General features: G+C 45.3%; 1 protein-coding gene across 3 annotated transcripts; it reads left to right on the top strand.

The window, feature by feature from the left end:
- Positions 1-1449: 1449 nt before the first annotated feature.
- MED26 (mediator complex subunit 26) lies at positions 1450-24432 on the top strand. Of its 3 annotated transcripts, none has more exons than XM_055710255.1 (3): positions 1450-1783; positions 20238-20312; positions 21656-24432. In XM_055710255.1, the coding sequence occupies exons 1-3, from the start codon at positions 1709-1711 to the stop codon at positions 23348-23350; spliced, it is 1845 nt and encodes a 614-aa protein (XP_055566230.1). In that variant the 5' UTR covers positions 1450-1708; the 3' UTR covers positions 23351-24432. The 3 variants fall into 3 exon arrangements, with proteins under 3 accessions (XP_055566230.1, XP_055566231.1, XP_027657182.2); XM_055710256.1 differs by having other exon boundaries at positions 19959-20312; XM_027801381.2 differs by lacking the exon at positions 1450-1783 and adding an exon at positions 15828-20084.
- The last annotated feature ends 173 nt before the right edge of the window (positions 24433-24605 follow it).

Here is a 24605-nt window from a genome sequence, read left to right as displayed (position 1 = left end):
TTAGTGGAGCTGCCTTGGCTTCAGCTTCTTTACCTGCCTTACTATTGAGAAGGAGAGGCCTCATCTGAATGATTCTGAGGCTCAGGTTTTAGCAAAGACCTTCAGTTTTATCTGGATACCGTTGGGAAACTGGACACAAGCGTTGGGCACTCGCAGCAGTTTGCTTGAGTCGCCCTTTTTTGCGTTAACTGAAGTTTTCACGTTCAGGAAAGGGGCAGGGTAGTTTAGGGGAGGGGCTTTGCTGTAGTGAACATAGCAGAATGTCTGGAGGAAAGGATCCTTCGAGCATGGTTCGAACTGCCCAGAAATACTTACAATCCACAGTTAAACATATTCTTTCTCTTGTCTGTAATTTCTGTATTTTATATTCAACCTTTTTCTAACTCTTTTGAATGACAGAAAAAAAAAAAAAAAGCGGCATGCTGCTGTGTCATGGCATCCAAACAAAATCCAGTGCTTTATAGTTCTTGGAAAACACTTTCTCCCTCATCTTCATTAAATCGAGTCTTCACCTGCAGTGTAGGGGGAGGGGGTGGCTTTACCCGCAGGAGGCCAGGGGCCTGCGGATTTGGGCTGGCGTTGCGGTGTGGGTCATGGTGGTGGTGTTAAATTCTTACTGGGACAATGGCCGGCGGCTTTCTGAGCAACACTTTGGGTGCAGGCAGTGGAGGGGGATTGGGCTCTATTGCTCAACGAATATGGACTGTTTTATTGCCCTAAATCCATCCTGTGGCTGAACACTGCCACATCGCCTCCATGCTTGGGTCGTGCAAAAGAGGAAAGTCGTTCAGCTCCTGAGCAGGTGCTTTAAAAATCAGCAGTTCGTTTTGAGCTGCTGTTAAATGCTCTGGGACACTTGGCCGCTGAGCCAAGGGCTCACCCTGTGGGGCATAGGGTGCCCCTCGCTGAGGTTTCGGGGCACAGCTGGTTCCAGTGGGGGCCAGTGTGGGGTGAGGCCCGGCTGGCACTGCGAGGGGCTATGCTGCACCGTGGTGGACACACCCTGCGTGGCTGCGAGTCTGCAATTGCTGCCGCACCCACCACGTTATTATGAAAATAATGAAAATCTGACGTTCCACCGCTCGGCAAAAGCTTGTCGCTTTTTCCAGCTGCCCTTAGCCTTCTGCCGGCTGCGAGCACCTGAGCTACCCCCCGCGGGCTGTGGCTACCGCCGCACCGGGCCCGCAGCGCCCCTTCCCATATTGATTCACGCCAAACACCGGAGCTGAGGCCCAGCGTCGCCCCCCGCCGCGGCCGGGCCACCCCCCCCCATCCCGGGGCCGCCGTGCTCCGCCGCGCACAGCCGGTCCCGCCCCGCGCCTGCGCGGCCCTGCGGCGCGGTTCCCCCCTTCTCTCCTCCCGCGCAGGCGCGGCCCCGCGGCGCCCCCCGCGCAGGCGCGGTGCGTGCGGCACGGCGTCAGGGCGCGCTGTTCCGGCGTCGGGCGGGTCCCAGGGTGCCCTGCGCGGGGCTGGCTCCTGCCCACAGTTGAGTTTGGCCCCGAGCGGAGCAGTCGGGCCCGGCCCGCTCCCTCCGCCGCGGTTCCTCCGCCGCGCCCCGCCGCCCGCGCCGCCGCCCCCGCCTGGCGGGGAGCGAACATGCGACTCCGGCTCCCCAAAGAGGCCGCCGCCGGCGAGTGAGCAGCCGCCGCCCCGGCCCGGCCCAGCCGCCCGCCCGCCCCGGCCGCAGCCGCCCCGCTTCGCCCAGGCAATGACAGCGGCTCCGGCCCCCTCCCCGCAGCAGATCAGGGACCGGCTGCTGCAGGCCATCGACCCGCAGAGCAACGTGAGTACGGCCCGCTGGGCCCCGCTGCTCCCCGCCGGCACCGCGGGGACGCCGGCTGCCGCGGCCCGCCCGACCGTCCGCCCCGTCGGGCCCCCGCCGCCTCCCGCCGGCCTCGCGGCTGCGGCCGGACGCCTCCTCGGGCGCCGGAAGCCTCCGCTGTGGGCGGTAGCGGGGAGCTCCCCCCCAGCCCCGGGGCTGCCCGCCCAGGGTCCCGCCGCCAGCGTAGCCTCGCCGCCCCCCGCCCCGGCACCGCGGGGCCGCCTGGGCGCTGCCAGCGGCGGCCTCACCCCTCCGGCCGGGGGGTCGCGGCCGCCCCCCGCCGCGCCGCCTCCCGCCGCCGTACCCCCACCCCCTGCCGGGGCCCGGCCGGCGCTGCCCGGCCATGCGGCGTGCGGCCCGGCGGCCTCCCGACGACAGGCCGCGGCTCGGGCGCGGCCTGCAGGGGGCTCTGGGCCGGGCTCCGCCGCAGTTTGCCGGGACTTTCCGGGGCGCCCACCTGTTCTTTGGGCCCCGCCGCCCCCTTGGGCCTCATCGGGTTCACCCGGGGCCGCCGGGAGGGCTTCGGCGGTGGCTCCGGGGCCCGGGAGCTGCTCCGGGGCCCGGGAGCTGCCCCGACCCCGGGCAGCCTTACTCTTGGCTTTTATCCTTCCCTGCAGCGCGGTAATGAGCTTATCTGCCGCTTCTGGGATGCGGCATAAGCGCAGGAGTCGGCGGGTGTTTCACCTGTGAACAGCCTTACCGACGGAGCGGGCTCCATCCCTGGGATCCCGCGCCCCTTTCCAGGGGCATTTGGGCATGTTAAAGCACTTTCCCGGCACGGGCGTTTGTTACAGGGAGAGAATCGCCCCGAGCTCGCAGTCTGTCGAGCTTTGGAGTTAGAGACAGACAGTCACTGCAGCGAAGGTGGGTTTGTCCTGGCCCTCTGCACTCTGTGGGGCAGCTGCTGGTGCCTGGGGCTGGACGTGTGCCTGTGTGTTATTCCAGGAGGCTGACTGCGTGAAGGGGTGGTTTAGTTCTATTAAAGTCATACCTGCTTCTGCCTGACCAAGTGTTCTCGTGTGATGGACCTGGGTTGATGTCTTAAAGTAGCCAGTGAAGGTACCACCAACTGGGAGGGATCTGGGGTGGCCTGCAGGGCACGTGGACAGTGAGGGATGTTTGCCCTGCCCTTGTAGTTCTGTGGGAACCCCCAGTGATGCGCCTGTGTCGCGAGCAGCAATACCACGGGTTTGAGTAACAGCAATAGATTATAATGGTAATTGTGGGCTTTAAAATGTCAGAGTTGTTTGAGTTTGCAGCACTTGAACGTGGATCTTGCTGAAATGTCGGTTGGTACACCCTGAATTCTGTTTGCTCTGAGTCCTCTCTTTGTGGCTGCAAATTTTTCACTTGACGTTAGACCGAGTGTCAACCTAGTTTAATAAAATTCTAACATGTTTATGGTTTCTTTTAACTTCAGAACTGTCAGCAGCAACGGTTACCCTCATTCTGGTGTTACTTTCCCATGGCTGTGCGGAGTTAAGCAGCCGGGAAGTATATTTTGTGATGGATTCCTTTTCTCTTTCTCTGTATGTTATCGTTACATGACACCGCCAATGTCCTCGCAGTTTGGTTGTGGTGAGGGGGACTAGAATTAACCAGGCAGCTGCCTGCGAGGGGAAGCTAGAGCATCAGCCGGTGGCTGTACTGAGCCTCCAACAGGTCAGTAGCCCTATAAGCTTAGGAGTAATGTATGTTAAATTGTAATTCTACATACTTGATACTTATCCAGGGCAATAATTGGTGGCAGAAAAATCAGCCCATTGTTCAGAAACGCCTGTAGGCAGGGGCTGTCTTCCATTATAACCTTTTCTTCGAAGGAGAGCAGAGGTGGTGTGGTTGAGAGTCACTGTGCAGGCTTAAATCTCAGCCCTTCTTCTCCCAAGTGCACAGAGCATGTGATAAACAGTCAGTAAAACTACCTGTTGTGCCTCTTTCACGAAGGGAAGAAAAGCTTAAATTTTGGACATGCTGAAAAGCAGATTCTGAATTTCGTTGCACCAGCGCAAAAGTATTAAGAAACTGTTCTGATGTTTTCCCCGCAGGAAGAAGTCAATGCAGCTTCAAGCTGCTGCACTTGGGGGTACTTACAGAAAACTCTGGCTACTTTCTTCTGGCTTTTAGAATCTCCTAAAAGAAGTGGTTGTATTCAAACTTACAGTATTCATTATTGTGATTGACTTCCTTGTTTACTGAGAAAGTCGAGCTTTGAGGCCTGGATTTCATTCAGGCTTTTCAGTATAATTGTTGGTCTGTGCGTGTTTCTGGGGAGGGTGAAAACTGCACTGATAGCGTCAGGTGTACGAAAAACGGTCCCGTTCTGTGTGGCTGAGGAGGAGGAGACGGTTCTTTATGGTGCTTTGCTGTGAGGCGCTGTAAATTTAAGCTTCGCTGATAATGTTCTTGATATACAAGTTGCTTCTCCATTGTGGAGATTCGTTCCACTGTAGCCGTAGAGGTCTTTGTGGTTTCTCGATTAACTCTGAGGTCCTGCCTTAAATTTAAAAAAAAAAGAAAAAAAACACAAAAAAACCAAACAAAACCCCCAACAAAACAGAGAGAGAGAGATGTTTCCCTACTTGTTTTGAGTTGAACTGGTCAAAATAATCTTTTCTCCAAGCTCTCGGAACCTGCTTGCTTTGAGAAATAGTCTTCTGTGCCAATTGTTCATCTTTGTTTTAACTGCTAGGTAAATGAGTGCTGACTCAGGAGCAATGTTTTAATTGTACACATGCATTTAGTACTTGAGACCTATTCTAGTAATTGTGGCAGAATATGTTTATAACTTAGTTTAACACAGTTTAGACTTCACATGGGTAACCTCTATTTCAAAGGAGATCTATAAGAAATAAGCTATTTTAAAGAAATTACATCATCTTGGAAGCCACCCGGGATGTCTGGTATTACGTCTTCATTTATTCAGCCTTTTCCCCTCAAAAAAACATATGGGCAAACTACTTCTGCTACATGACTTAAACACTAAGTATCAACATCGATTTCCTTCCAAGGCTTGTGCGCTAGCCAGAACATACCAAGGCTTGCATTGGGGGAAAGTATGAGATTAGTGGTATCGCCCACAACAACGTGCGATACAATTTTCTTGCAGGAAAATCTTTCCTGGAAGAACCTTGTAGAAATAGTAACTTGAGAAGAGTGTCTGAAACCTTATTGTAGCAGTGGTGTGAGATCTTACAGGGGAGATACTCCTTGGTCCTGGTAGAAGCAACGCTCTTCCCTTTGGGCTCAGTGTGCTGTGAAACCACCTCTTCCACCAAGCAGAACACCTTTGCCTTGTTAAATTGGGCTCAGCGCTCCTCAGGGAATTTATTACCTGATGTCAGGAATAATGAGATCTGTTAGTTTTTGCTCTGCAGGAAAGCCTGTAGTTTCCAACTGGCTGTGAAGAATTGTGCTTGCAATTAAGTGGTTCTTCATCCTGAATATGTAGCAGTATTTTCCCGATTTTAAATAATCAGACAAAAGCTTAATTATTTGCCATTAATACCTCTCTGTGATGCAAAGCCAGCTTTGGTTTGAGTAAGGATGCTCATGGTGTTGTTGGGGCAGGTTGTAAATCAGGCTGCCATTCATGCGATATCTCGGTTGGCCTTGCTGCTCAGGCCTTTAGGAATGATCCGTGAGCCAAATTATTAATAATAAGTCGGCCTGTGTGTTGTAGTGTTAAGTAGCACATTGGCCTGGGGTGATCTTCTAGTTGACACATGAATTGCATAGTTAAAGATGCTTCCATGTCTGGATTCTGTATTGGTTGCTTCACCAGAGTCCTAGAAACAAAAACCTCTATCACCAGGGGTAAATGTGCTTGCTAGAAGTGAGTTTGGAAAGGGCGAGAAGACGGTGTGAGAGACAGTGCTGTAACGACACAGATGTAGAGGCTGGAGGAAGACGGTGGTTTGCTTGGGGAGGGTCTGTACGATTTCTTTGGATGCGGGAAAGGGTTACGTGTGGGTGGAAGCAGACTGGGAATGGCTTTTGCTTTAGCTTGATGCTTTTCTGTGAGGCATTAATAATCTTACCAGTTTTGAGGAAGCTGCAGTGTACAGAGAGGCTGGGACCTGTTGTACCTCTCAACATTTTTTGGTTTATTTCCTTACTCGCTCATCTTGTTGCGAGTAGTACAGCATTTTGTGCATCAAGGTGGCAGGTTGTGTTTCAGGCACATGGTGAAACATGTGGGTGATTGTGGCAGTTCCCACCATGTAGGCTCTGAAGTGTTGTTAGCATGGCGGTCCTGGCTTCCAAGTTAGGATTCAAGCCCGATGTACAAAGTCCCACTGTATTCCATTTTTTCATAATTCTGAATAACCTTAAGTGAGGATGACTGCTGGTTTTTTTGATGCTCTGTCTTGTGAACAACAGGATTCACTTGAATTCACCTGTTGGTGGCAGTGGAGTTGGTTTCTTGGCCTTGCCCTACAGCTTCTCTGCCCACCTCTCCCAAATAGCTTTTTGGTGGAAGTACAGTCCAACAGATACCAAGTTTAACTAGTCCGGTTGTCTGGTTAGTTGCCTGTATAGTCCTGCTCAGTCTGAGTGGTGGTAATACAGCCTGTTACTTTTTGAGAGGTTTTTTTTAGGGGGTGTTAAAAACTTATGATTTGCAAGGTACCCTTTGCAGTAGTGAGACCATGATGAAGTTTGAGGCTGCAAAGACAAATCTTGAGCAAACAAAAGTAGCAGGAGTTTGGACTGAGGGGTCAAAGCAAGGGGGATGCCAAATTGCCTTTCTGTTGTTAATTCCTTGGAACTCCACAGGTTCCATTGATGATGGCAGTAGTCATTTGCTCTTAAGCTGTAATTTGAGTGAGTGTTTCTGCAGCAGTGACAATTTAAATAACACCCACTTCTTATTCTTGCTACACACACCCAATTCATGTGTGCCGATGCAACTATTTGCAGGATCATGTGGTGAAATGAACTGGGGAATTGATCAGGGTTTATAAAGGAAAAGACAATATATATTTTTTCCACCAGCTAGTTTTTGATGCAGCTCAATTACCTGATAATGCTTCTGGTGCATCACAAATAGTACTGCAACAGGTGTAGCAGCAGAAATCAAGAATTAAAGTGTTCCAGCACAGAAGCTGGGAAGTGGGCAGCTTCCCTGCTGCCCTAGTAGGCTGGCTTTGGGTTCCAGCAGGAAGGAGCTCTGTGATACCTACAGAAGCTAACCACCCTGTCTGTGTGTTTTGAGATGAGTGGATGCCTTATGGTCAAGTTTTGCTTGTAGAGGCTTTATTGTTGCTGTTGCTTGTGCGTGGTTCACAGGTGTCTGGAATGATCCCCTGTGCTCACCGTGTCACCCTAACACAGGGGCTCAGCGAGTGTTCAGGGGAGAAACACTGGGAGACCTCTTTATGGACAGCCAGGGGGATGCTCCTGAGCGGGGACTGATGAGCAAGCTTTGCAACTCATGATGAACCACTTTATGCTGAAGGCTGTGTGGCTAACATTCCAAATAATCAAAAATGGAATTGACTTGGCTTAAAGTCGCATGTTTACACCAGCTGAAACTGCCAACAGAGCTGCACCTGGTGGGTGAGCTGCTGTGATCTCTGTCTGTCTGCTTCCCCAGCTCCAGCTGCATGTTCCTGTTCCCTGCCTCATGCTGACCCTGCTCTGGGCCACCTGAGGAACTCGCCTGGCTGAACTCAACAGGAAAAAGGGCTTGTCTGGGGCCTCTGGCCCTGCCCTGGCTCCTCACAGGAATGGGGACATGGTGGTCCTGGCACAGCGTAGCGTGTGCTGGGGGGTAGCGGCAGCTTCAGGGAGTACAAGCTGGCACAGAGCGGCACCCTCCAGCCAGATGCCCATCGGGTCGTTTCATTAAAGGGGATCAGGCTTTTTAAACCCAAGTGATAAAACTTTGCAGCAAGTACCTGTCTGCGCACGCCATAGCACGGACCCTTGGTGAGAAGTGAACACTTGGATGGCTTAGAGGCTGGAGGGAGAAAGCATCAGGAAGGACACAACTAACCTGACACATTCTTCTTGATGTAACCAGGAAGGAGTTTTCTGAATGGAAGAACCAACTTTTTACAGGTAGTCTAAACAGCAAGAATAATCTGACAGTCCCCATGAACCACCATATGGAAAAGACAGCTGATGTGTAAGATGGGTGTTCTTCCAGGAGAGAAGCAACCCAACTTCCCAGATGGCGAAGAACACAGCACTTCCCCGGGGCAGCTGCCTTCCTGTGGCTGCTGCCCCCCCTGCGACCCTTCGTTGACCCATTTCAGTGCATGGTGGTGTGCAATCAACCCAAAGCGGCAGGGAGTGGAGGCAGCTGAGCACGGGGTCCCAGAGGGCTGGGGTGGCCACAGGCTGGGTCGGCTCCTGCCGCTGCAGTGGGCAGGACGGGAGGTACTTGCTGTCAGAAGCCCCCAAATGAGGAGAGACCCAGGCTGTGCCTTAGAAAATACAAAGATCTTCAGCTTCACATGTGTTTTGGCAGTGTGGACCTAGGCTAAGAACTCCAGTCTGTCATTTATTAGGGTTTTGTATGGTAAATTGAGGGTGAGCCAGGTTTAGGAGGGCATAAGGTGTGGGTTGTTTCTGCTCTGGGGTTTTGGGTATGGCCATATGACACAGCAGCACTGCTGTTCCGTCACCTTTGGCTCCTGACCAAAGTAGTTTCAGAGCAGCTGAAGGTTTTTCTCCCAGTACCTTGTAAGGGGAGATCCTTTTCAGTCTCCTTCAAGGAGCTGCTGTAGTTGAGTTTTATTTTTTCAGGAATCACAAAAATTTCAGAATAGGGAAAGAAGGAATTGATTCTGCCTGCTGCAGAAATTTGATCTTAATTAAGAAGCGCTTCTTCTAAGGCATAGTTACTCCAATATATTAGATTTGGGGTTAAAGTTAATGTCAACGTGTTTTTTTAATAAATGAAAAAAAAACCATGCCTGTTTTGGCTGATAACGCTTTACTACTATCTCGTCTCACCCATTTTGTGCTTGGTGATAACTTAAAATGAACTTTTTCTGGTCTGTATAACATGGTATGATGTGGCCCCAATCATGCCCTTGGCTTTTAAAAAAATGTTTAAGGTAAAGCTAAGTACATCACATTCAGTTTAATGTAAATGTAGGTTTGTTTATTCCGCATTCTAACAGTGAAATTATTCTTTCTTCAGGTAATTCATGCTTTCAGTGTCTGGAACAATATTTAAGTGCCAGCAAATTGCTTTAATTTGAGGTGCAATCTGCTAAACTTAACAGCATGTCAGTGTTTTCTGGGGCGTGGCTTTCATGGGGCAGCGGTGCATGTTTAAGTGTGTTTGTTAATATGAAAGTATACAATTTTCAGCATGTCCAAACAGTTGGTGGTAGAAACTTCTATTGAGGAATCACTGGAAGTAAGATGTAATTAGTTCTGTTTTACTGAACAAAGTGGTTTTCTAACATTGCAGCTGGGGATGAGAGGAATCCTATGTCCAAGTCTACCTGTAGTATTCAGCAGCATAGCATACTCAGCTGGGTGTATTTTGAAACTTTGTGCTGTAAAGATGATTGTGCAGAGGTGGAAGTCTTGTCTAAGAGTGACAGCCTGCACTTCTGTGGAGCTGCTTTCTCACACACTGTGTTTTCATGCAGAATCAGCTGGCAGAGTATTGTTATTATACCACAGGTCTACATTTATTTTTGTAAGGAGCGTAGAACTTTTGAAATTAGAGGAGCATAGTTGTTGGGGTTTTTTTCCCAGGGTAGTGATGCACGTTCATAACTTGTCTTCAGTCAACAAACTTCCAGTGCATCTCCAAGCAGCATTGAGTTTCTGTAACTCAAGCCATCACTTAAGCAGAGCTCTTTGCACCAGGTAGCATGGTCAGTATGTAACTCTCCTTGTGCTGTGTAAATTAATTGTAGGGGAAGGAATGTGGATTTTTTACATCTGTATATAAGCAATCATCCTGAAAGTTCCAGAAAAATGTATACCTCAATATTATAGTTTATCCTTGGAGAAACTACCGTTGATCCTTGAATACAGTTGGGCGTAGTCAGGTGGGAGAGGAGAAGATGCAGGAGGTGATGTTTCAGATGCACTTGCAGAGGTGTGGTGCCTGCAGCTCAGGTGCTTGCCGGGGAGCACACTAGTTAACAATCAAGTGTGACAAACCTCTTGCTCTGTTGTCATGTGTGTTAGAGTTTCAGACTATCAAAATAGGAACTGTTGGGTTTTGACCTTGTATTTTCTTCACTGGGCTTTTTAAGATGGGCTGCCAAGGGGCTTAGGCATCACTGGGGCTTGCTTAAGTGGAAATTGTGAAGGTTTTTTTGCTACTGGTCAGAAATAACTAGCACCAGCTTGCAGCTTCCTGAATGAATAAAATGCTGGTGGGATACTAGGGGTTTTTGTCCAGTCATGATCACACTGGAAAATCTGCTTTGGGGTGGAGTTGGTCTGAAAGTAGCCCTGCTGCTGGTAAGCCCCCAGATGAAAGGTGGTGTGCCTGCGGTCCTCGGGGGAGGGGGGGAGATATTTTTTTTTCCAGCCAAAGGTAGAAAATGCTTTTTGTTTCCAAGCAGCTGCTAATGATTCTGGCACGAAATAGAATGGCCCAGCATTGCCGACTGATGATCGGGGATCGGGGGAGGGGCGGGGGGCGGCATCCTCGCTTTCCTGGGGACCTGCACTGCCATTCAGAGAATGGCGATGCTTGGAAATGGGTGACTGGCAGCAGCGTTTTATCTAGAATTTAGTTAGCAATAATTCTAGGAGATGGGTAAATTGAAGCCAATCTTTTTCTTATCCATAAAACTTTTCTATGGTGTGTGCCGATGGAGATTGATTAGTGACTGCTGCTGAAAGGATACAGTGACTCCTCTCAAAACCTGGTATTTAAATTATTCCCAATTTGTAAGACTATTTGTAAGGCTATTTTTTTTCTCAGGTTTTGTGAACAAATATGCTGTGCTTAAATTTTCATGAGCAGTCATGCAAGCATGTTGCTGCTCTTCAGTGTGATGCGTTAATAAATTCCACAGTGCAGCGTATTCAGCAGGCTCTTACCTGAGCCTCCTTTATCATTTAAGAAATTGGCTGAGAAGCTTCCCCAGCATTTTGAAAAACCTTGGCCTGCTGCGTTTGGAAGTACACAAATGCAGTGATAAATGTTTTTATTTTTTAAGAAAAGAGTGACAAGTCTATGTTGTGGTGACATTAGTAGGACTTTTCTGTATTACATTCAGATATAAACTGCTCTGTGTAGATACTCCTTGTGATGGGTAACATAATATTTAAGAAGTTCAGAAAGCTCTTGACCCTTTGAAGCCATTCTCATCAAGTCCTTAAATGCATGTTGCATAGTTTTAAATCTCCACCAAGTTCTCTGGAGTGCATTAAGATTAAGCAGGTGAGTGCAGAATGATTCTGCCCAGGTGATGCCTTGAAAGGGTCATTCTCCTCATAATCTAGTTCGGTGCCCAGCTTTGCTCTTCCCCTAACACAGGTAGGTAAGAACAGGAAAGCTGCCCCCCCCCCCCCCCCCCGGGAGCCACTGGCACCTGCCTGTGGTGCATCAACTCATCGTTTAACCGAGTAACTGCAGTCAGCAGGCTTCTGGCTGGGTCTCTCCTCAGCGCAGAAAGCACTGAGATCATGCTAAATCAGAAGGGACACGCTTTAAGGCTGAATGTTCTGTCATTCTGTCTGAATAATCAACAAATTCTGTGTTTCTTGTCGAAGTGTGACTGGTTGTTCCTGCAACTTTGATTGCGCAGCGGCATCATTTTATGACTAAATTTTTAAGCAATAATGTTGGGCTTTGGTTCATGACTTAAAATAAATAGTAACTACCAGGATTCAGGATTCATCTGGTTGAAGTTTCTGCACAGGTGTGGAAGAAATGTGGTTATCATGTATACAATGAAACTATATTGTGGTTAGATGTCCTCATGACCAGTGCAGTGACTGGATTTTTAGGGATTGTGTGTTACCGATGCATTCTGGGGGTGTTATTTATGGTGATGAAATAATCTGTAGTGATTGCTGTACCGGGTTGGAGGGCATGTGGTGTGGTTTCGCACTCTTTGGTTGTGCAGCTCCACCCTTGACAAGTCTCCTTCTCTGGAAGACATGCTATGTTGTTCCACCAAATTTTACACCCCTTTGTAGCTGACTGTGTGATCAGTAGTATTTCTACCAGAAGGTGAGGGATGTGCAGGACTGGGTCAAACTTCCAGTTTGTGGTGGTTGTTTTATCATGCTATGTTTTGGCAGGGCTGTGCTGTTCTAGAGAAGTGCTCAGGTGCTGGGATGTGCAGGGGTAAGTGTGAGGCGGCTGAAATGGTGAACTGAAGTGACAACAGAGCCTGAGTGGTGATGAGCCGCTGGTGAAGGCTGGGGCATTTCTTCTTGGGATCACTTTTCCTTAGGACACTGTGCCCGGGGCAGTGGGGCAGCACAAGCCAGATAATTTTGAAGTGTTGAATTTTCTAAGTCCTTTATAACACAAACCCCTTCATATAATTACCATCTCTTTGATAGGACAGAATTTAGCATTACTATTTTAAGTCCAGTTTGGACTAGACAGAAGTGGGTATTTCAATATGTTTCTACTGCTTGCCACTCAGTATGTGTTCCCTAGGTGTGAATCGTAGGGGTGCGCGGCTGGGGGGGGTTTCATGAAGCTGTGTGGTCTCCATTGCCTTCACTGAAGTAGCATCACCTATGTAAAACACCTTCCAGACTCACCTGATCTGTTCTTAAACCCTTGTAGTGGCTGTGGAAACTACTTGAGCTTATTTGAGTGCATTAGTAGCTCTCTGGTTATTCCCGATATGTCATCAGTATTTGTCTTGTTGCAAATTAGGCCAGTGAGCATGAAAACAGTTGATCACCACTTTCTTTATTATGACTCATAATGTATAGGAAGGCTTATTCCAAGCTGTGTCTCTCCTCCCGATTTTTTTCCCCAATACTGTGTGGACTGAGTACTTAAACTTTTTCTTGTTAACCATGATTTTAAAACGTTATCACTGCTCTCCTCTGAACTCCTCGTTGTATACGTTCTTCTTAACTGGGGTGCCTTGAACATGTAATTCCAACTGAATTTGATTCCTGTGCCGTTCCTTATCAGTGTGGTGTTGAGGAAAAAGAACACTAGCATTACCTGGCTTGCAGTATGCTGTGGCAGGTTCCACCAAGACTGTGTTCTGCCCCACTGTGACAATGACCACCTGGCTTTGTGGGCTGCGGTACCCACTCCTCCTCTTACTCTCTTCCCTTATCTTGAACCTGTGCCACACACATCTTTCTGATGTAATAGTATTTCATGTCACTAACCTTCATTTCAACTGCTGGGCCTTTAAAATCAGGTGAATAAATTTGTTCCCCAGAAAGGTTTTGCCCAGCTTCATGGTCTGGAGGGTTGGGGGCTTTTTGTGGGGTTTGGAAAAAGAAGCAGGGGTGGGGAGGGAGCATCATCTTGCAGTGAGTCCTCTTATACACAGCTGAGGAGTAGGCACTAGAAGTACAATTCTCATGATAGATACTATGCAAAATGTTTAGTAAATGTTGAAGCTGACAGACAATTATTCCTCTCTGTAGTAACAAGAATGTCTTCCCATTACTGGCTAATAAATACAAATGTAGAAAAGCGTTGTGCTGTTGACTGTGTTCTCTTTGCCCTTAAAGCCCTCTTCCTGTAGAGCAGGACGACTTCCCTCAATGTGCCACTGCTTTTCTGTCAACCGGTTGTGTTCTGGGTGTGCGTGTCTCTGTCATCTGTGTTTTACTACTCCTTATATCTTCTGAGTAACTCCACCAATAGATACTGCCCTTGTTGAGTGGTTTCCACACCTCGCTAAAGCATGGAGCATTTTCCTGCTGTGTCAGGGGCCTCTGCCAGAGTCAGATGTCTCCTTTGGAGTGGACCGTGTAGAGAAGAGCTGGAGTGGTGATGGCACTTACCAGCTGCTGGGGTTTTGTGTCTCGAGGCTGTTTGTAACTGGTGGGGCAAACTGTGTTCTCTGCTGGCAAACTTCTCATAATCTCTTGGCTGTTCTAGTCTCCCTACACTTTACTTATGCGGACATACTGCCAAAAGGTAACAGAGCTAAACTGTTGTCTTGCTCAAGTGAAGTATTTCAGGTCTGCCAATTTCTTCGCAATGTGGTATTTTGTTGGAATTTGACCTTACTCTTGTTTGATGATCCTGGCTTTGTAAAGTGTATATGGGAAGATATCTGGATGATGTTAATTTACCATTAAATAAAACCTAAGTACAAATAAAATAAATGGGAATCATTTTGACTCTTTACGTTAGACCTGGAAATTTTAAATGCAGAGGTAAAGATAAGTGCTTGCTGTCCCTAGCCCCTTCTGTTGACTGTTCTTGATAGTCGAGGAGCATTTCTTCTGCCTGTTGTTTTGCAGCACAAATTTCTGATCAGTTTTCAAAGCGTGGACTGCAGATTAATTTCTCTGTCATAGAAGATACTCTTGGTGGATGACTTTCAACTCAGATAATTGCTTACTTCACGTTTAAAGATCTGCTTTATTAAATACTACTCAAACTCTCCTCCACTCGCCTTTTTAAGAATATCTTGTGTGTACTGGTGAATATTTGAACTCTTAGCAAACTGACTTTCAAACATCTTCAATAATTATGAACAAAGTAGTGCATGGTCATCTTTTTGGTATGTCATTTCTGTGAATAGTATCTCATGTACCCTATCTTTAGACAACATCATGTCACATTGGGGGTAGGGGAAACTGTTAATAGATCAGTTGCAAGGGAACTGAACTAAATACCAGCAGGTTGTAACCTGAATTCTAACTTTGTGTGTTTGGTCTGTATCTTTAAAAAAATGATATTATAGTTTACTGTTCATGATATGTATCATTAGCGTCTGGTATCTATTGCTTCCTATATGAAGTAATAAATAAACACTATACTATTGTATTGCCATTTTGGCATTTAAATAAAGCCTACTATGAATAGCAACTTTTCTCTTCTTACTTCTTATTCCATGTTTCAGATTATGATGCAATGAAGTCATTTTTATACAAATGGAGTGCTGGGGGCAAGATCTGATATGGATCAGGTGCCCCGGTCTGGGGTAGGAGTTGGTGCTCAGGTGCAGGTAACCACTGTGCTGCTTTGGAGAAAATAAATGTGAGTGGATGACGCTGGTTGTGGTGGTGCTGCTGCACCTCCCTTTGAATCTGTTCTGCCTTCCTGGCAATTTCAGCAATATTGACCTTGAACCTGGGCTTTTCTTGAACATTATCTTGTGCTGCCTAAAGATATACATGGCCCATAGATAATACGATAGATTTTATAGCTACCCAATAAAATCCTGTTGTTCCTAGGAGCTTGCAAGGGGAAGACAATAAAAAAATGGTGCAAATGCTCCTGTGAACTTCTCTATAGACCACACTGCATATCTTGTTATGAATTGCCAACAGAAAACACCAACTTGGCACTAGAGATCTGGATTTGTCTCTGTTGGAAAGATAAAGATCTGTTTAGTCTTCCACAGTGGGTCTGCTTCTCTGCTTGCTTTTGTAAAATTGCTTTGATACTACAGGTGGGAAAATGTTGCAGAAGTACCTTCTTTGAAACTAGCGAAATACTGAGTATTTCTAGCATATTCTGAGGAAGTAAGCTGAAGTATGATGACAAATCCATTCTCTCAAAGCCAGTGTCTTCTGACATATCTGTATAGTCTGTTTCAAAATGCCTGCAATGGAGTCAGGTTATTGATTATTATAACCTGTGATTTCAGGAGGATAATAGCATTACACTTTATTTGTAGAAAAGTTTCGGTGATTGGGGACTATAGACATACTAGGCCAAGTTTAAATACCCTTTAGAAAATTTTAAAGGTACTAATGTGACTCATATGGAGGAGGACGACGGTACTGTGTCAAAAGATGCCCTTTACCACTGTTATGTGACCTTTATGCAAGTGATTAAGAAGAGCCTTTCTAGCCAGATTCCGGTAAGACAGGATTCTGTATTAGCAGTTTCAATACTTTTTTTTTGTAATTGTGCACCTCATTCCTGGGGTTTCATGTTTATAAGGAAAAAGCTACTCTTCCTCCTACTCCAGGCCTGTATAACTGTCTCAGCAACATCATCCCAGCTAACTCAGATCTAGTTTGTCATCTGTCATAGTCTAGTCATGCATGCAGAGACCTGTAGAAACATCCCTGTGAAACATCTGAAAAACACCAACAAAAATGCTTTATTCAAACAACTGCAATTAAAGGTTTCTGTAGCATTTGTTTCTTGGGTAGCAGTGGAGTGGGGTGTGGGTCATCCTGTGTCAGGGCAGTCCTGAGGAAGAACGAAAGGTGTTATGTTGGTGTTCATTCTGTGTTTTGTATCTGAACTGGTCTGTAGATGGAAGAGAATCAAAGCATAACATTTGCATGTGCTAGTCCAACATAAAATGTGTCCCAGCACATGGAAACAGTGATACCAGCTCACATGCAGATACTGAGTTTGCTGCTATTTTCAAATCTGCCAGGGAAAGAGGCAGTAGAATTGGAGGTGGAAGGGAACAGCTGTACCTTAAACACCCCCAACACCCTTTGTATTCTTTTAAACCACTGTGTAACGCTTACACTGAAGTTACTGAACTGTTCTAGATGTATAAAAGCTAAAATAGGATTAAGGTAGATGGCAGTTTAAAAAAGGAAATTAAGCTGCTTGATCTTTTCCAGAGTTCAGAAACCCATGCTTTTGTGTGAGGCTGTAGTAAAAACATTTAATGCTTAACTTAGAAGAGATCTCAGATACCAGTAGTAAGCTCTGGAGTATGGCTGAATGACTTAAGGAGACTTGCATGGAATAAATAAGATTTGTTTTCTGTGACTGTCATTAGGGTTGGCTGGAAAGGATTATCATAGATAACTCAAAGCAGATGTTCTCCAGTAAACTTTAAAATGAATTAGTCTGTGTGCTAGTCAGTCTTCACAACATGGGAATAGCATGGGATAACTTGAAATGCTGTATAAATTGTTCTTAGAAGATTTGTGCAAGCTCCAAAATGCAAGGTCCTGGGGTTGCTTCACAGAAGTTCATGTTTTGGGGTGGTAGTGATGGGTTACAGTGTAAGTAAAGGCAAATAGAAACTAAAATGATGTTGCTGACTTAAGCAATTGTGTTCTTTAACCAGTGTCCGAAGAGAGCAAGGTTGCCAGGCTTCCTTGTCCCACTCTGCTTTATGTTACTCTGCCTGTCTGCTGTGTAGCCAGTAAACATTTTTAATAGCAGCTTATGTTAATAAACTGTCATTTCTGATGCTGGTTGAAGTAGGATGATGTCCTGGTAGGTTTTGTAATGTCGGTCTCATGTCAGTTCTGTGACGATATATTAATTGTTAAGCCAGTGGTGGATGGTTTAAGGTAGAGATCCTGGTGTGCAATCCCGATGTTCTGCTGTTAATGAAATAGGTGTCTTCACATTGAGGAGATAATACGTGAGGTGTTTTGGGGAGGTTGTCTTGTTTGCATCATAGTGTTTAACTATACCACAAGAACTTGCATAGTTTGTGTTATTTTGAAATAGGTGAGTATGATTTCTATTATAAGCTTCTCTTGATGGCAGTTTGGGTAAAGCACTCCAAGAAAGCTACACAAAACTAGGGAGGAAGGGTGAAGTTGTTGAACCTGCCTGAACATTTTTATTATGTTGCTTATTTTAAAGAATCACACTTCTGCAGCTCAAAATGAAGGGAAAATGAGAGGTGCTTCTTGAAGTTATCCTGAGTGTAAGCCTTCGTGCTCCTTGCAGTGCTTGCTTCAGTGCTACAGCATGTTTTCAATTGGTTACAAATGTGTGAAGAATCCAAAATGGGTGTTTTATATTTTACCAGAAGTTGAGTGATCAGCACAGACTCAGCGGTGTAAGGCTGCTTTCCCTCCCTTTAATTGGCACCATGTGTCCCTGAAAGGAGGGAATGAAGTAACAGTCTATCAGTCTTGGTATAGAGCTGGTCCCTGGTAGGCAATTCGGCATTCAGGGGCATCCATATCTGTGTGTTTGGGTTTATTGAACAAAGGCGAAGCTGTTACTGCAAATTCCCTCACCAATTTCATCTTTCTGTAGGTGTGTGTATACATGAGCGTATCACTTTTCCCCCATCTTGACCTTTGGATAGATTAATGATCCTTTTTTTGCAATCAGTTTGTCATTAGATAATGAATTTTTGGGGATTACCAGTAACTGCAAAATAATTGTACCAATTATTGGTCTGTGCAATACATAGAGCCTTTTTGCACCCTGGTAATTCATAGTCTAAAATATGTGTTGGGAAGGGAGAGTATCATGTTCTGCAAGTCTAAAAACGTTTGTCTGGAAACTCCCAGAATTGAACATTAGCTGTTACAAGTGCTCTGGTTCTAGAAACTGGGGGGAAAACCAAACAAACCCTGGTGTTATATATTACTTACTGTGGTGCTCAATCACCCTTCCTAGGCACTGAGGGCAGTGCAAGGATCGAAACATGGAAGAAAGTTAGTGCACTGAAGTGAAATAGTCAGAACTAAAATATGTCAAAATACATGCTATTGCTGCTTTAAAGCTTAAGTGGAGGTTTACCAGACCTGACTGGATGGTATGGCTTTAAATATCTGCAGAGGCGTTGTAGCTCAGCGAAGAAAGAACCGTGACAAATTCATCTTTGGTCTGAAGTTGGTGTTACAACCTGTAAGAGTTGTAATTATTCAAAGCCTCTATGGAATTTAAACATAAGTTTGCTTGATTTTTAGATTTGCTTTTATCAAAGTTTCATTGCTGACAGCTTCACTTGGGTATCTCCAACACCAAGCAGTCCTGCTGTGATGGAAAAAAACATTGTCATGCACAAGATTCTCTGAAAGGAGGAGACTTCAGCTCCTGGTTCTCCTGTTGTATCGTAATAGAAGGGTAGGACTGACTTGAAAAAGCTAATTCTTTCAAACTTCCAGCCTTCTAAAATTAAAGAATCTTGCAGTGGAGTGTGTGGCTGGGGAGGATAGTGCAGAGCTACCTGATTGTGCTCCTGGTTAGACTTTAGGGTAACGTGAGGTCCCTGCAGAGGTTCTTGCTGAGAGATTTTTCTCAGATGCAGTTTGTGTCCAGTTGTGTCAGAAATGCAATTAAGCAGTAAATGAGACTGATCTGAGATTCCCTTTGCTTATCTTTTAAATTTATCTACAAAAGTGAATTAGAAATTCCGGTTTTCAGTGCTTTTATCATCAGGTAATGGAAATACGGATCCCTGTGTAGTCTGGGGTTTCTCAGAGAAATTATTAAAATCACACTTCTGCTTAATATCTACAGATTGTGGCAACTGCTTCTGTGTGGAGCTTACTCGTGCATACAGAAATTTTGTGGTAAAGCCTATCAGAAGATCTGATACATGCTTTGCTAATGTAATGTGAATTTCTGCAGTTGCTCCTCACCATCTTACAGGTCAGGAAATAAGATTCTGGAATGATGGAGGAGTTTTTGAGCTTCGTTCAGGAGCCGTGGCTGTATCCCAGCCCTGGTCCGTCTGGTGCTGGGCAATGGTCTGAGGACACCTACTGGGCATGGCGCTGGCTTCGTCTCCACTTGGACACTTGGAGGAGCTTGTACCTTGGGTTTTCAGACAGGAAGCATCAGTATTTTGAACAGAATTGTTGAATGATGACTTGTGTAATTCTAAACCAGTGCCTGAGGGAATAAATGCAAGATTTCTGATTTGACTCATTGTTTTTCGTGGTCCACTTGCATGTATGTTTCCAGTTAGGCTGTGGGACAATTAACAGATACTTTGGCTAGGGGTCTCAGAACTTTGCTAGTAAGTCACGCTGGTGTTATTGCTAATATTTCCTTTAGTTTTACATAGAATGGCTTGGATTGGAAGGGACCTTAAAGATTATCTATTTCCAACCCCCTGCCATGAGCAGGGGCACCTTCCCCTAGCCCAGGTTGCTCCAAGCCCCATCCAGCCTGGCCCTGGATGCTTCTATGGATCGAGCATCCGCAGCTGCTCTGTGGCAGTGCCTCGTCACCCTCACAGTAAAGCATTTCTTTCTTAAACCTAATCTAGATCTCCCCTCTTTCAGTATAAAGCCATTCCCGCTTGTTCTGTCCCTACATGCCCTTGCAAAAAGCCCCTCTCTAACTTCTCTGCAGGCCCCTTTAGGTACTGGGAGCTGCTTTAAGGCCTCGACAGAACCTCCTCCAGGCTGAACACCCCCAGCTCTCCCAGCCGGTCTGCACAGGAGTGTGTTTGTTACAGCTCCTGCAGTTTCCAACTAGGTCAGTAAAGTGTCCTTGTCCCTGTTCTTTGAACAATCAGCTCTCTAAAGCCAGACAGTGTGATAAAAATTTTGTGGTTAATGCTTCCAGCAATTACGAAGTGGAAGGTCTGAAATTACATTTTATAACTAAGAGTTGTCTTCCTTGTTGCAGATCCATAACATGGTGGCAGTGCTGGAAGTGATCTCCAGCCTGGAGAAATATCCCATTACCAAAGAGGCACTTGAGGTATGTCACCCTCCAAACATGACTTGAATTTTGTGTGTATAAAAGGACTTTCTCTGTCTATCTAATTTCCATAAAAGCTTTTCTTGAAACAATAGCTTGATTGCAAAGGATTCACAACTAAGATATAAACAGCATGAGGGGGGACAAAATAACGACATCTCAATGCATACACAGCGATTCTTTCTGGACTCAGATCAGTATTCTGTGCAGCACAGTTCCTGTTTGTGTAGGGCACTAAATTAATCATTACTTGCTACTGATTAATTCTGTTGCATTCAGCAACATCAGTCTGCTTGCTGAAGTGCTGGTCGCCTTGTTAGATGTTTGGTGGCCAAGCACCAAAGAATCTGAAATAGGGATATATTGTTACTTTGTGTCTATAAAACTAATCTTAAATTCAGTTAAGCAGGTTTTAATGTCTGATCTACGTGGTGCAATGAGGTGTGTTAAAAGCTGAAGTGTCAGGTAGTGTAGCCGCAGTCTCACTGGCCACTCTTAAAGATTTTATGACTAAACTATAAATATTTTTTTTCAATCTTTACATTGAAGTTATTTGTGTTACTTGCTTTTAACTATTGCTTATTTATAACTCCAGCTGTATTTCGATGTATGTATCACAACGTGTTGCATATTTCTCTCATGGTCTGGTCTGTGTTTTCTTTTGAAGTGCTTTTCTTAAGTAATGTGACTTGTGGAATAATTCTTTGTTTTCAAATGTGCTTTGGGAACAATCAAACACTTCCTTCCGCTTATGAAACCGCTTTGGGACACCCTAGGAATGCTTGTTTAAATCTTTCATACGTTTTCAAGATACTGGGGAGTGAAGGGAGAGGAGAGATAGAGGAAGAAGGTAGGACGTAAGTCGCACCCTGGCTACTTGCGTTTGTGCAGTGGAGATTTTTATTATCAATGTGTTACTGTAACAGGTAAAGGTTGTGGAATTTTTTTCATTTCCCTCTTTCTGCAGATCTTATACTTCCATTGTGATAAACATGCACCCTTTCTGCCTTGGGTGCTGCATTGCCTCTTGAATCTGAACTTGCACATTTATTCTCAAGATTCTTGCCAATTAAAGAGTTCCTATCTACTGTTTTCCACAGCTAACAGCTCTGGTGCTTTAGCCAGGGAATAGAGACAGGGTGACTTGAAACCTAGAGTAGGTTTCATGTTGCGCTGGACCAACTGGATTAATCCCTTCCAAAAAGATTAATTCAACAACTAAATCTTTTTTGTGGTTTTTAACTAGGTATTTTTTAGGGTAAGCGTTACAAAGCAGAAACGTACCTTTAAGAATTTTGTTTAGAACGCTACCTGTTTGTAAAACACCTTTTCTTTCTTTATAGGAAACAAGACTTGGGAGGCTTATCAATGAGGTGAGAAAGAAGACATCCAATGAGGAACTTGCCAAACGTGCCAAGAAATTGTTGCGGAATTGGCAAAAGTTGATAGAACCTGTAACCCAGAGTGAACCAGTGCCAAGAGGGTTGCCGAATCCACCTGGATCAGCAAATGGTGGTGCTCACAACTGCAAACCAGAAGCGCAACTTCCTGCTGTGGCTGGATCAAAGCCAATCAGTGAATTGAAAAGCAGGAATGATATACAGAAACTAAATTCTCCAAAACCAGAGAAATTGGGAAATCGGAAAAGGAAAGGTGAACACAGGGACAGGCATCAGGGCCCTCCTCCCCCAAATGTCTCCAAAGCTAGTCTTGAAGTATTACAAAACTCTTCACCCCCTCCGACAAATGGAATTGGAGGTAGTCCTGAAAATTTTCCTAGTCCTGTGGACGTAAATCTACATGCAGGGCCTGAAAGCAGCAGGACGGAACTCAGTGAAAATGATAAACACAGTAAGATCCCAGTAAATGCTGTAAAACCTCACACCAGTTCTCCAGGACTTGTAAAACCTTCAAGCACTTCCTCGTTATTAAAGACTGCAGTGCTTCAGCAGCATGATAAATCGGAAGAAACTACAGGACCACACCAACCTAAGAGTCCTCGCTGTTCCTCATTTAGCCCTAGAAGCATTAGGCATGATACTTTTGCTCGGCAGCATACTACGTACTCACCAAAGGATTCAATGCCTAGTCCATCTCAAAGGTCTCAGTTCTTAGATACTGCACAGGTGCCATCACCGCCACCATCCTTGATGCAACCATCAACACCTCCGATGCCAGCAAAAAGACTGGAGTTCACTCAGCAATCAGTAACTGAGGTATCTCAGCACTGGCAGGAGCAGCAGGTACCTTCTGAAAGCCAGCAGAGGCATACAGCAGGGACACTTCAACAGCACACATCTCCCAGCTGCAAAACCAGCTCCCACCCAGGGGAATCTCTCATGCCACACATGGGCTTTTCACAAGACACTTCAAAAATGGACAGTGATGATGCTGCTTCAGGTTCTGATAGTAAAAAGAAGAAAAGGTACCGACCCAGAGACTATACAGTCAGCTTGGATGGGCACGTGACAGAAGGGGGTGTGAAACCTGTGAGATTAAAAGAGAGAAAACTCACTTTTGATCCCATGACAGGACAGATAAAACCTTTAATACAGAAAGATCCTTTGCAGGTGGAAATCCCTGCACTTCCTGAACAGCACAGGACAGAAACGGAAAAGCAGGAGCAAAAACCCAACCTGCAAAGCCCTTTTGAACAAACGAACTGGAAAGAATTATCCAGAAATGAAATCATTCAGTCGTATTTAAACAGACAGAGTAGCTTGCTGTCTTCATCAGGAGTACAGACTCCAGGAGCTCACTACTTCATGTCTGAGTATTTAAAGCAGGAGGAAAGCACTAGAAAAGAGGCTAGAAAGACTCATGTTCTAGCTCCTAACAGCAAACCTACAGACTTGCCTGGGGTCACAAGAGAGGTCACAAGTGATGACCTCGACAGAATACGTGAACATAACTGGCCAGGCGTGAACGGTTGTTATGACACACAGGGTAACTGGTATGATTGGACACAGTGCATATCTTTAGATCCACATGGGGATGATGGTAGATTGAACATCCTGCCTTACGTCTGCCTAGACTGAGTACAGTTTTGCTAAAAATGCTTTTTACATCTGCAGTTAGCAAAAATGGCAGACACTATGCCACTTAAAGATGGAGAAAGCCTCCTGTCCTGGACAAACAGGCCCAATGAGCAGAGGGTGTGAGGGAGCTGGTTCTTTATAGCTCTTTCCTTTAAATTCTCCTTTTGTGAAATGCTGCTACCAGTTTACTAACAATTGCAAAGGAAGGCATACGAAGGTTGATAAATTGAGTTCAAAACTCTGTAGCGAGCCAGCTATAAAAAAGTGTTAGTCCCCAAGAAGTGAAGAGGATTTCCAGCACTTTCTGAATGCCGGAATCTTATTACAGGCAGGTACAGAGAAAATTGTGGACATTACCTTAACAAAATATGCATCTATTTATTTGACTTGATTTGGGTTTTTATTTGGCAGTGAGATATTCGAGAGACAATGTGCAAAAACTGTAGTTTTATTTCTATCACATCTCTGAACATGATTGTGTTTTATTTTTAAAGTCATGTGGTACGGAGATTGGGTTTTAAACAGCAGGTGTTGCACTGTAGGCTGGGAGACCAGCTTCAGCTCAACATTCCATAGGCATCCACATATTTTAGTCTGGTTTCAGTTTAAATCCAGTCTCTGAGAAATGCTGCAAAAACTAGATGTTTAACGATATTTTTGATCCCACCACCACCAGCCAAATATTTTTCCTACTTTTCCCTTCCTGCAAACTTCTAGTTAAAAAAAAAAAAAACAAAAAAAAACAAAAAAAAACCACACACAAAAAAAAAAACAAGCAAGAAAAATCACCTTTTCTAGAATCTAAATGTAATGAGGGTGCTACAAGTTTGTAACTGTACTGTGAGAGGGAAAAAGGAAGCCTGTTTGTATGCTGGAAATATACTTGTTACCATTCCTTTAGATATTGTTTGCCTTATGGATATCCATCATAAACGCAATTTGCAAAAACAAAGAGCCTTAGTGAATGTACAGTAACTAGACTTCTGTGTTCTTGGGATGCAGAAGGGAGCAACTTTGCTATTTGGTCCTTTAAGTGGACACATTGTGATATAAATGTGGAAATAAAAAAAATTTGCACAAAACAGTTTGTGAATTATTTATACTTAACTCATTTTTTTTTTAAGTTTGCTCAATTCAGACCAGCTAAGTGATCATCGACACTGAGAATCCATTGGAGCAGTGTGGTGAAGCTGAATCCCATCCGACACTGTTGAAAGCAGCTGGCTGTTAGGGATATACAAGATGTCTTCCAAGT

This window comes from Falco cherrug, chromosome 4 (assembly GCF_023634085.1).
Source record: "Falco cherrug isolate bFalChe1 chromosome 4, bFalChe1.pri, whole genome shotgun sequence".
Taxonomy (NCBI): domain Eukaryota; kingdom Metazoa; phylum Chordata; class Aves; order Falconiformes; family Falconidae; genus Falco; species Falco cherrug.
The sequence above is the reverse complement of the archived record's forward strand: the minus strand, read 5'-3'. Positions and strand labels throughout refer to the sequence as shown.